The 12,321-nt window shown below is 38.1% G+C and overlaps 1 protein-coding gene across 1 annotated transcript in view; it reads right to left on the minus strand.

Annotated features, from left to right (window-relative positions):
* The window catches only part of KPNA1 (karyopherin alpha 1 (importin alpha 5)), a 39,468-nt gene that overhangs the window by 13,309 nt on the left and 13,838 nt on the right, over positions 1 to 12,321 (minus strand). The window contains exons 6-10 of the mRNA XM_009699043.1: positions 11,639 to 11,727; positions 9,670 to 9,769; positions 8,936 to 9,099; positions 7,674 to 7,752; positions 4,578 to 4,703 (exon numbers count right to left, since the gene is read on the minus strand). Coding sequence (XP_009697345.1) covers positions 4,578 to 4,703; positions 7,674 to 7,752; positions 8,936 to 9,099; positions 9,670 to 9,769; positions 11,639 to 11,727 — 558 coding nt within the window. The remainder of the gene's footprint in view (positions 1 to 4,577; positions 4,704 to 7,673; positions 7,753 to 8,935; positions 9,100 to 9,669; positions 9,770 to 11,638; positions 11,728 to 12,321) is intronic.

A 12,321-nucleotide genomic window follows, 5' to 3' on the forward strand; every position in this document is an offset into this window, starting at 1 on the left:
ATGGCTTGAGTACTACCCAAAATTTCCATAGCATTCTCACATCCCAACTGCTCTGAAGCAACAACCCACTAGTTAGATCAGCTGGTAACTTGCAGTAATGTGGTTTACTGTGCCAGGCAGACATTTAACTTTCAGGAAAAAAATTACCATGTGCTGAAATTATTCTTGGCTGATTTCTGGCTAAAGATTGTGCACATTCAAAACCCAATTAGTATCACAGAGACTGGAATAGATCTGGCTAAAGTCTATGACCTCTAGTAGGAACTATTGAGCAATTTGGAGGGACTGGGGAGAAAGGAAAATAAATTAGTTTAGAGCTGCACCTAGTATTTTAGAATTCCTTCTGTAATGAAGACCAGTTCTCACAAAGTAATGTTTTAATTCATCACAATGTGAAATTAATTTAGAGAAAGAAAAAACAAACCACCTCAACTCACAAATGAAATACGTTCATCCATGAACTTAATTAAATCAGATATTCTTCCCAGATGGGGAATTATCCTTTGTTCTCACGGCTACTAAAACCAGACTAGGCTTTTATTCTCCATTTTAGCATATGACCATCTTCAAGAAACACTTTACCAAACAGCATTTCCAACTTCAGAAATTATTTTAAAGTGTTTTTCCGCTCAGATGTTTATAATGATTTTGACATTGAGTAGGAGTTGTCTGAAGTAATACCCCAGAGAAGGTGTTTTCTGAGAAAAGCAGACGTATCAGCTCTGGAGCTGAAAGGACTTTCATCACACCTTATATCTCACATGACATTCTCTAGGTTGAGACTAGAAACTAAAGAATTAAGAGCTTTTCTGGAATTTGTTACACATCTGAGATGAGACTTTCCTTTCAACACGAGATAATCATTGAAATTACACCTGCAATTGCCAATCTTACTTCCAAGAAACAGTGGCCTTGAGATCTCCAATCAAGCGTGTTGTAAACATTCTCCACTGTCCTTTACTTCACAACTTTCCTCTAACAGGCCTCCTTCTGCAGTTCCAAAAATCTAAGCCTCATGATGGACATGATTTGCAACATGTCATGATTTCCAGGATAGTTATCTCCCACTCAGAATCAGAAACACTATTTTTTAAATCTCATTTTTATAACAACCAGCATAGATTAAATTGGGTATGTACTTAAGGCAGTCAGTGTTTCACTATATAGCATGAGTGTGCTCAGAGTTCAAAGGCAGTTCAATTACTCTGAATCAGGCTTGAGGGATTCTTAAATGAACTATAGCTTCACTTTTCAGAAGCTGCTTCTCACATTTTTTCCCTGGACTTGAGTAACACACCAACATGCATCCAACCTTGACTGCGACATATCCTAAGGTAGCTGCTTTAAGCCGGATTCTTTTAAATCTACATGTATTTTGGAGATTTGGTTGACACTGTGTTTTGTTCCTGATGCAAGAATCCTGAGAAAGAAAGCTTCTACCCACACAACCACAACAACTATTTTTCTATGCAGTTAAGAGGTGATTCTTTAGAAGTACAAAAAAACACCTGCCAGAAATGAAGGTGCAATATTAATGGCTCATAGCATTAATTTCCCTCTCCCTGCCTTTCCACCTCACCTTTCTAAGTCACAAAGTAATTCTAACCTGTTCTCAGTAGAAAGGGAGCTGATCTAAACTGGTGATAAGACCCCCTAAAACCTTTAAAAACTAATAAACAGACACACACAGAGATGCCCCTAACAATCTTGTTTAGCTAGATTAGGCAAATTTTGTTTTAACAAAGGAGAGATTATTTTATCCTTACTTGTTTTCAAAGAAAGATGTGACAACAGTTTAGAAGACAGAGGATTACCAAGGGTAATAGTTAAGACTCTCCCCCTAAAGCCTTCCTTTTACATCTCTGAAGTAGTGGATGCAAGGTATAAGAACACTGTGAAAACAAGGACAGGCACTTACTCCTTCACTTGAACAGGACGAAGTGGTACAGTGAATACTTACGTACAAGTCTCAGAAGTGAATACACTATTGAAATAGCTTCTGGTGCACTAGAATTTAAGTTACGTCTAGGACAACTGTATCTTCAGTAGATCAAGAATATGAAAATAGAGATCCTGAAGTTTTGAAAAAATGCTCTAATAAGAAACTTCAATTTCTACTGCCGCTTCTGATACTTATTTCTTCTTGGAATGACTTGTACAGCTATCTGATTTTCTCAAGCAATTCTTTTTCTGAAGTCTGCAACATCCCTATATGATTGTGCATCCTGAACTAGTTCTCTGATAGACTTGGGAAAAAACACAAAGTTAAGAAAATGTATTGGGCTGGACTGTCCCCTAGAAAATAGTCTTAGACTTCCCAGCAAAAGCAGAAATTGCCTTCTAGAGAGAAAATACTGCTCTTCCCTGTTTCTAAGGTGGTAGCAGCATGGATAAAGCAGCCAAAAGCTTCTTCACCCCAAGAAAAGCAAAGGCAAAACCATTTTTACTTTAGTACAAGCAGTAGTAACTACCTTCTCTGCACTAATTGCACAGCAATTACAACTGCTGATGCAGGAAAACAGTGGTACAGTTGCTGATTTTACACAGCACTTTTTGTTAGAAATTCAGCTAATCCACAGATTAACACACAAGCCACAATAAAGGCAGAATCAAAATTCTTGGAGCTCTACCAAGGTTAGATTAAGTAACCATATCGTCCTCTATCTGATAAAAACATCATCTTCGGTGGTAAAAGTAAATTCTTGACTGAGAAAGCTGGAGTAAATACAACTGTAGGAGGTTTCTTTGCTTGCAGTTCCACTTCCATCTTAGTCATATCCTCACATCAGACAAGAAGGACCTACACAGCTTTCCACCTTCCTAAGTTTTGTTTTCTTGCCTACTCATTTCCTAACATAAGCATCTCTGAAGTTAGATAAGCATTTGCTCTTAATTCCAGGAAGTTTAGCAGAGACTGAGTTATCTTCCAGAAAAGTGTTAACTTTATTTCCTGTGCTTTCTGAGATGAAGACCTCATTAAAGGTCTTAAGGTTTTACACTGCTCCTTCAGCAGTTGAATGTTCTTTGTAAGGGAGAATGTATAACAAAAGATTGCAAGTGCCACCTGCAAAGGACATAACGCTCTTTTTCCTCAGGAAAAACATGCAGCCTTTTTACAATCGCCTGCAAGTTTTCTGCAAAAAGAGAAGTAATTCTGTCCCTTGGGTGAACAGGGTTAACCACTTCATGCTAATTCTGATCACATAGCATGAACAATCCAGGGCCATTAGATACAAGATGAGCAAATGTCAGGCTGCCTTCCAAGGAAAAGGATACAGAGGAAAGAAGTACTCCTTGGCCACTTTTGCCAATGTATTATGAGACTTGGTTTACTTTCTGCGTGAACGTGCATCGTTTCTGCCTGGTTACTAATGAGCAAGACAAATATTTCTAACATCTAATACTTCTGCTATTTATTTCTGTTCCTCAAAGAATAGATATCTCCAAATGGACTTCCACACATCCTCTGCAATCTCTTAAAATACTCTCTGTATCCAGTGAGGGAGAAGAGCATTGAGAAATGTAACTTCAGAAGAACTAGATTTTATTTACATGAGACTTTCATTCAACTGCCTTGACAGGAACCTTGTATGTTTATCAGATAAAGCCTGGTTTCACTACAATCTTTTTCCATCACTTCTGAAAAAGAGAAGGAATGAGGCATTGTCCTTGAAAGCCAAGCAAAAAATTCCGTATCCAGGAAAAACGAAATATATATTCAGCAGTCTCCTCTATCTAGTCAAAGAAAAACTTTTCTCTGGGGAAGAGATAGTCAATCTCTCATTTATACCATCTGGAGACAAGTCCTGGGAATTCTTCCTGATGGCTGACACTAAATCCAGACTCAGAACAAAGATGTGGTCTTTTGGAGGCCTAATTGTAAAGACTGACACAACAGAGTGAGACTTTCATTTGCTTCTGTGTGCAATCACTTAACATGAAGGGATTACAAAATTTGGTATAATCAGAAAGGATGAATCCCAATGCAACATGTTAGATTTCCTCCATTATTGTTCAGTTTAATAAATAGTTTAATTTAAATTTCAGTTTAAAATAATAATTTTAGATTTGTCTATGCACAACTGCCTGTATCAGGAATTACAGGAAAATATAAACTGGAATAAAGAAAGTATTTTACAATGTAGTTGTCCGTATCTGGTGGTGAAATCAAGAAACATGTAAAGTTGTTTGATTCTCAAAGTTTGTAGTTTACTCCCTTCGTATTTGAGAACTTCTGTATCTTAGTGATTGTCAAAGGTATGAAGCAAATTATTTAAGATAAGGTTTTCAGGAGCTTAGCCTCATTTTGTCATTCTCTAGCATGACTGTCTCCCCCCCCTAATAATCTGCAGGTGATTATAAAAATAAATAATTTTAATTTGAGAGATGACTGGGCCATTGAAATATTCTAATTATGCACACAGCCTATAATACACGTTTCTTTGTACGCAATTATATATCTGTGACTGTGCATACATACAAATATGCACTTTATACACAAAAAACATTGTACCACCTGATGTGTGTTTCTTCTGTCCTGCAAGACAAAGGTTAGTGATCATAGCTGAAAAGGTTACCTGGATCTGAGCTCTGTTTCCAGCTGTTATATTAGATATTGTCCAGCATGCTTCCTTTTTGATAGATTCTTTTGGGCTGCTTAGCAAGTGCAGTAAGCTCTGCAGGGCTGAACAATTCAGAATTACCTGAATACAAAAGAAAAACAAACCAACCACATCTTAGGGGAAATTTAGGATAAAGAATCACAGGAATGATAAATACAATGTCTTCAAAATTTAAAAAGCATATCCCCTCAGATGATCCCAAAAAGTTACCAAGAAAAAAAATGTAAACAAAACAAAAAACCAGAAAGAACTAAGAAATAAATGTTTGCAGGAAAGCTAATGAACAAAAGAACTGAGTAATTCAGGTAAGAGATCATGCCTTCGTTATGATTTCACTATGACCTGAACACAAGAAGATACTAAGCCCATTATGACCAAACAAAAATAAGATGACAGCATTTTACTGTTTTCGGCATTTCTGTGTACTTGGAAGCTCCAACTACTTCTGTTGTCCGCATCAGCTGGCACAGCGGTGCAGACTGGTGCCAGTGTTGTGTCCAGTGACATTATGAATGGGCAATTCTTATAAAAAAAATTATTAAAAATTGTAAAAAATTGCAATTTTACAGAGCAGAAAAGTTGCAGGAAAATTTCAATTTCCAAAATCAAAGATATAAGTGCCCAAAGGACAAGAGAAAATGCCCCAGATCACGAATGTTACAAGACAGAATACTTGATTACATCATGTGTGATAGTGAAGGCCTTTTGACCCTCTAAAAATGACTAAAAAATAAAATACTCTTTTTTTAAAATTAAATTCCAATTTCTTACAAGTAAGTCAAAAATTGGAAGAGCCCACCAAGAAGCACGGTAGTTTTGCTTTGTATGGCAAAAGCAGGCAGCTTAGAAACAACAGTGTGGTACGGAGTTTTACGAGAAGTCCTTCAGTCTGTTTGTGGAGGTCAAAAGGATGAGAGTCAAGCTGAATCATGGTGATGACTTCTGATTGTGGAATCTATGGACTGAATTTCCTTGCTTATATCCACCACCACCCCCTCCATATTCCTAATACCTTTCCACTCCACATTAAGATTAAAAAAGCAAAGATTATGGGATTGTATCAGGTATCTGCTGGGTCAAATTTATTTTTTTTCTTCATGCCTACTATCTACAGTTTTGGCCATCTCCAAGCACTGGCAATTGTTTAACATTTGGAAATGAGATACAAAGTAAAAGTACGTTTGTGGTCTGAGGTTGTACAGAGACATTTTCAGGCAACTGACCTGTATGCCGCGTTCATATTAAAAAAAAAGTATCAACTGCCAAAGCTGGGCTCTTCCTTCTGATTAAGGATTTTTATATTCATTCTGTACCCCTCTTTAGCATACAGCACAATCTGCAGGCAGGACTATCAAGCTACCCTACTTAAACAGTTCTCTAGAATTTTAGGAAACTTCATGGTATGCTCCTCTGCAAAAATTGTGTGCAACAAAAAAGTTTAAACATTTTCTTTACTTAAAATCTAAGATTTATGCAGTATTTAATAACTTGCATCACATGTGATTTAGTGATCCCTTGTGGGCTTATTTTTAATGAAACTATGAAATCACAAAACACACCTCCATCATTTGTATGACTGATCTGCAAAACAAACGCCATTGAAAAAAAATGTAAGAATGCCTACGTAATTCAGCCACAGAAAAAACATTGTAACAATCAAAACATTGTGTTAACCTCCTCCTAGTGATAAGACATTCAGTGTTCCACTGCCACTAACTCGTCTTTATCTCTGATCTCATTGTCACAGAACTACAGAATTCCAAAGGATATATTTATACAAACCAAAAATAAGCATTGAAAGAAGCCTCAAGATTAGGAACCTGGATTTTAACTTTGGCATAATTTACATGGAAGGAGTAATTTAACACTTTGAATGGGGAATCATAAGCTTTATGCATTTGCACCTTACTGAAAGCATCTTTCTCCACACTCTTCATGTCATCTCACGTCTCTAATGGCTACCACTGACCTCTGGATGTCCATTTCACTGCCTCCACTGCACGCACCTCCTCATTCTACACCTACTACCACTTCTTGATCCCATTCCTACCATCAGTTTTAGTAGAGTCAACAGCCCACCCCAGCAAGCTTCTTTGAGCCTATCACTTCTATCCAATTTGGTTGTGCATTTGTCAGACAGCTCTTCACCACACAGGCATGCTTTTTAGTTTGTGAACTGGAGATGGAGGCCAAGAGTCAGTAAATCTTCAAGAGCAGTAGCCTACTCTATACTTTTCTTCCTCATATTACCTGCTGAGCCTCACAAAAGGGTGTCAGAACGCTCAAAGAAGTGGGGAAAAAAAACTTGAACATAAGGTACAACAGCAGAAGCCTGTAACTGCAGCTTCTGCTCTACATGTAAAAAGAGATTGCCACCAGCAAGTGGATCACAGGTAACACCCATATGCAAGGCACAGATCCTCTACTCCCACAGATTTTAAAAACTGGTGGGAGTTGCTGTCTCCTGCAAAACCTACCAAGCAGCAGGATGACAACATAGTGCCTCTGAAGCATCAGGTTTCCTGGCTCCCAGTTTAATTCCAATACAGCGATGGGAGTCACTGTCTCCTACAGATGCTTCTCCAAACATGTACCCAGACACAGTTACATACTATCCAAAATCTGACAAGACACTCGGTTTTGGTATACTCATCATAGACTGTCAACAGCATCAAATGTGACAGGCCTTCAATGGCCCTGCCATGGCATACCACTCAGCACAAAATTCAGCCTAAGAGACAGACTTGTTTTAGACAAACCAGAAAAAAAAAAAAAAAAAATCAAATCAAAACAAAAAAAACAAAACACACAACAAAACAAAGGGTGTTGCATAGCTATGTATAAATCCCAGACATAGCTATATAAGAATCACCAGCAGTTCAGGACTGAACAGAAAAACTATGAAAATCACCACATGTTTTGAGGCAACTACTGTCATCAATCCTTCACTTTCAAACTTCAAAAGCAGCAAGAGGAGGTGCTTGTGGATAGGTTACCACAACTAACAGAAAGATAAACTGCAGTACAACTCAAGAGAAAGTGAATCCATACCTGGGTCTGGATATCGTCTCCTGTGACGATGTTCCCAACAGCTCGTAAGGCAGGAGATACAACTTTGTAGTCATTGTGCCTAAAATTACCAAGGAAATATCTAAACATTAACCATCCTGAAGTGTCTCTGTCTTTACATCCTCAAGTAAGGAACATTCATCAGCCAGGGAAAAACTTCCCTGCTAAACCTGACTTAACTCTCACTATCTGAATCAAAACACTTTGATTTTAAACTAATGCTAAGTCTTTCTAGAGTTTCCTAAATATTTAGGCCTTTAGATATCATTCAGCAGCACAAAAGTAAAATACGAGATTAAAAGAATACAAGTACCTCAGAGTATAGGCATCCTTGGGAGAGAAAAAGTAATCAGCTTTAACTATGAAACACACTTAACATAGCACACACAAAGGCAGAGAATGCAACAGAGGAACATGGATAGAAGCTTTGTGTTTAACCCACACAGCTGTCTGATGATCTTCTGTCACCATCTGCATCCTCCCATCATTATGGTTAAATCAGGACTGGAATAGGAAGACTGAAGTAAGGAATTTTTTTCCTCAAATAAAAACGCTTCTTAGCGTTTCCTCAAATAAAAGCGTACCTTAGGTAACGTATTCTATTTGTTAATCCAGCATCAGATTTGCTTTAATCTTAAAAGCCTTAATAGTCCTTTTTATTTACATCAGTGAAAACCATTATTTCTTGTTCTAAGGTAACTGAACACTCCATGTCCTTCCCTTAGACCTGAAGAAATGGCTCTGAATAAGGCCAGTCTCCCTGACCCTAACTCCCACAGCTACACTTCACTGAACAAAGCGTGCGTATACTCTTCTACAGTAAGCATTTAGGAAATTATTTACATTTCAAGTCCCTAGTACTGTCAATTCTGGTAAATTTTACTGTTCTTACATTTCCATCTTTGATATCCTTCAGCAATTTCACTGGTAGGTAATTATAACATGGACTTCAATGGCACAGAGAAAATTCCAGTATATATTATGGATTTTACAAAAACACAGCTGTTAGGTGCAGTACAAAAATCTCTTAAGAAATAGCAGAACCAGCACAAGAAAAGTTCCATTGTTTCTGTTACTCATGACAAATAGAGAAGACCAAACACAGACAGGTAAGACTAAAACCCAAATCTTACTTTTTGGAAATTACTGCATTTCAAGACATCTCTAATTAAACTTCCTATTGCTGGAACCTTGATTTTAGGGAAAAGAGGGGATAGTACATTTGCTCAGAAAAAGTTTCTTACATCAGCAATTCCACAAGTCTTCTGCAGACTCCTGCATCAATCACAGCCTGGATTTTATCATTGGGGCCATCAGACAAATAGGACAAAGCCCAGCAGGCATCAGCTAATACATCTGTATCATTGACAAAGAGCAGCCAGGAAAGTACACTAAGACAAGGTGAAACCTGTAAGACATTAAGAGGAGATACATACACTGTGTAATTAAAAGGGCCAGAAGATCTATTAACGTGTCAGTTCATTTTGTATGTGACATTATAGGACTAGGCACCGGCATCTCAAGGTTCAATACTCAGAATGTTTCAGACCTAGATAGCACCTCTGTTCAGGGCTGTAGCTACATAAATACAGAGGACCATGTCAGCAGAAAAGGACTATGAGAATTCTTCAGCCTCTACAGTACAACATCTGGCAACTTAAACTCATACTTGTCCACTAAGATGCGCCATACTTTGCACTACAGCAGCCAAGCTGTAGAGAGTTTTGTTCTGCTGCAGGATGGTCATCTCCAGTACAGGAACAGTAACAAAAGCTACGACGCAGCTATATAAAAACAGTGGTTGTGAACGTCTGCCCAAAGGACTAAATAAATTCAAAAGCTTCATCTGTAAGAAACCCATTCATTGTTTCAGAGAAATTCTGAAATATTTCTGCTATTTAGTTTAAGATTCACCACCCTTATTGCTCATTTGCCTTACCATCACGTCACACGACATTTCCTTTCAAACACTTCTTACCTTAGCAAAATCTGGAGGAGGATTTTTCCCTCTGCAGAGGTTGGATAGAGCCCATACAGCATTTCGGGTCATAGTGAGACGGTTCTGTTTTGAAAGCAATCTAAAACAAACCAACAAAAAATTCCAACCTTTACTTTCTAAAAATCAAAGCCAGGCAACCCTGTAGGGTCAACTGCATGAATCTTTAAAATAAACTCAGGCCTACATTTTAACATACACCAGGGCAAAATATGGTTTTTTTGAAACTTTTTTTGAAAAAAAAGATCTTTTTTTTTTCTATAAAAATACATCCCAAGGAAAATCATCCTTGATGGCTGGATACTAACACACACGCTAGACACATGAATCCTACTATCCCAACAAGAATAACCACCATTACACTAAAAGTGTGTTCATTTAATTGCTTAGATACTGATGTGGTAGATTAACAGCCAAAAGGCGCAGGAACTGTGACAAAATTACTCTAGGTAGAAGGATGTGCAGGTAGTTTTGGAGAGTACTCTCTTCGCTGAATTGCATTTTTATGTCAGTCTCAGACTTTCAGTCCCATTTTTACATTTTTGTGTGTTAACTAATGAAGGGGAATAAAACTCATCCTCAGAAAACATGTATAATCAGGGTTAGGGTTTCCCAAACATTCAAGACATGTATCTCATAGCAAGCACTGTTTACAGACTTTCTGTGCGCACTGGCTCTAATCCCAGCATATGACAGTCTTCCCCACTGGGTTCTTGTTAGAACACGATTCTACAGATCACCCCAAACCAGTCTCTTCCTGCAGTTGTTAAGGGGCGATATCCACACACCAGCTGCAGGGTTCAACTTCTGCTCCAAAGCCCAATGATGTGATGAACAGTAATACCGAGACCTTCATGAGATCTGCATACCGAAACAACCCTCTCACATTAGGACTACCACACTGACCAAAGCTGCATCAGCCACTGTTACACTGTGAGTGCCCTTATCTGAGAACAATGCTAGCACTGACCAAGATGTCTGTGGAGTTTGTTAATTAAATCAAACACAGTGTAAAGCCTCTAAACAAGGCATTTCACTTAGAAATGATGCCATAGTGCTCTTGGGCCTAGGAGGAATGCAGTAAGGCAAGACCTAGTTTTTCCACAACTGTAACAACTTGGTTTCTTTTTCTCATAGCCATCCCACACTGTAACAATGTCTTTATGAGAGCACTGGAGAACTTCACTGTCCCAAACAGAGTTTGCAAAGGACAGAGACTGAATAATCCGAATTTGGACATGAGAACACAAGATGGTGTCACGGTTTCAGCAATAATATGGTCCTTCAGCAGAGAGGCATCGAGATAATTAGCAGACTAGAGAAATGACATGCAACAGGAGGGTTAGAGACCCAGATTTGTTCAGTCTTAGAAGGAGACTGTGTAAGGGGATATATAACTGCTGCCTACAACAGTTTAACAGGTGGCTACAGAAAAGAGGAAGCCAGATCCTTCTCAAAGGTGCGTAGTGACAGGACAAGAGGCAACTGTCACAAGGTAAAACATAGAAAATTCTGATTAGGTATTAGATCATTGCTTTCACCATACCATGGACAAATACTGCAACAGGTTGCCCCAGGTGGTTACGGAATCTATCTTTGATGTTCCAAATTTGACTGGTTACGTAGTTGAGCAATCTAATCTAATCTCACTTGCTACGAAGAAAGCCTTTGACTAGATGACCTCCAGAGGTGCCTTTCAACTTATTCTATAACTCTATAATAAGCCCAGGCATCCACCCACTCTGTAGAATAAAATAGTTCCAGCTTAGCTGCTCCTAAAACATGTTTCCATTTTAGCTTCATTACAAAAATAGTTCAAGAGTCCCCATTAGAAAGTCTGATTAGTCCACAGTAAAAAAAAAAATCATTATTATTCTTCAAGGCAAAAAACAAACTTCAGTTTTACTAGACACTCAAGCATGTTCTAGAAAACATATTAAAACAGACTTACTGCAATAAAGGCGGTAGGATATTACAGTCCAATACATAGTCCCTGCACATAGTGCTGTCTCCAGCGATGTTGCCAAGAGCCCATACTGCCTGCAATGAAAAACAGAATAGTAATTGCTTTTATTCTCACGATTCAATCAGTTTAGTGTGTGTATTAGAGTGGGTGATACTCTATTCTCACTGTTAGATCCTGGACAAGGTACAGAAGGGGAATACATTCTGGTTGAGTATTACATATATACACCCAAGCTCACTATATGATTCAGGAATATTTACACAGATCTAAGAGGAATACCGAAATAGCCAACATGTATGTCTCCAAAGACTTCACAGGCAGACATAACCTCGCTCTGCCCACAATATGAGAGATAAGCTTATCTCCTCAGGCTTAGTAACATACTAATTCTACACTCGTCCTGGTTCAGAGCTGGTTCAAGTCCAGGTCAAGCAAGTTTCTATCTACTCAAAAACATTTGTGTGGAACAGCCCATATTAGTATTTCCTAAGAAGCCATAAAAGCATGCATTGTTTACACAGTCATATTAAGAATGCTGACCCCAACTAAGATAAAAATGAGAATCTATATGCAAGATAAACCAATATTCAGAATTAAAGAGTTCAGATGGGCATTGGCATATATTATTTAAGAGAAAACTATACCATGGCAAAATGCAAGGACAGATA

This window comes from Cariama cristata, unplaced genomic scaffold (genome assembly GCF_000690535.1).
Source record: "Cariama cristata isolate BGI_N322 unplaced genomic scaffold, ASM69053v1 scaffold33520, whole genome shotgun sequence".
Classification (NCBI taxonomy): domain Eukaryota; kingdom Metazoa; phylum Chordata; class Aves; order Cariamiformes; family Cariamidae; genus Cariama; species Cariama cristata.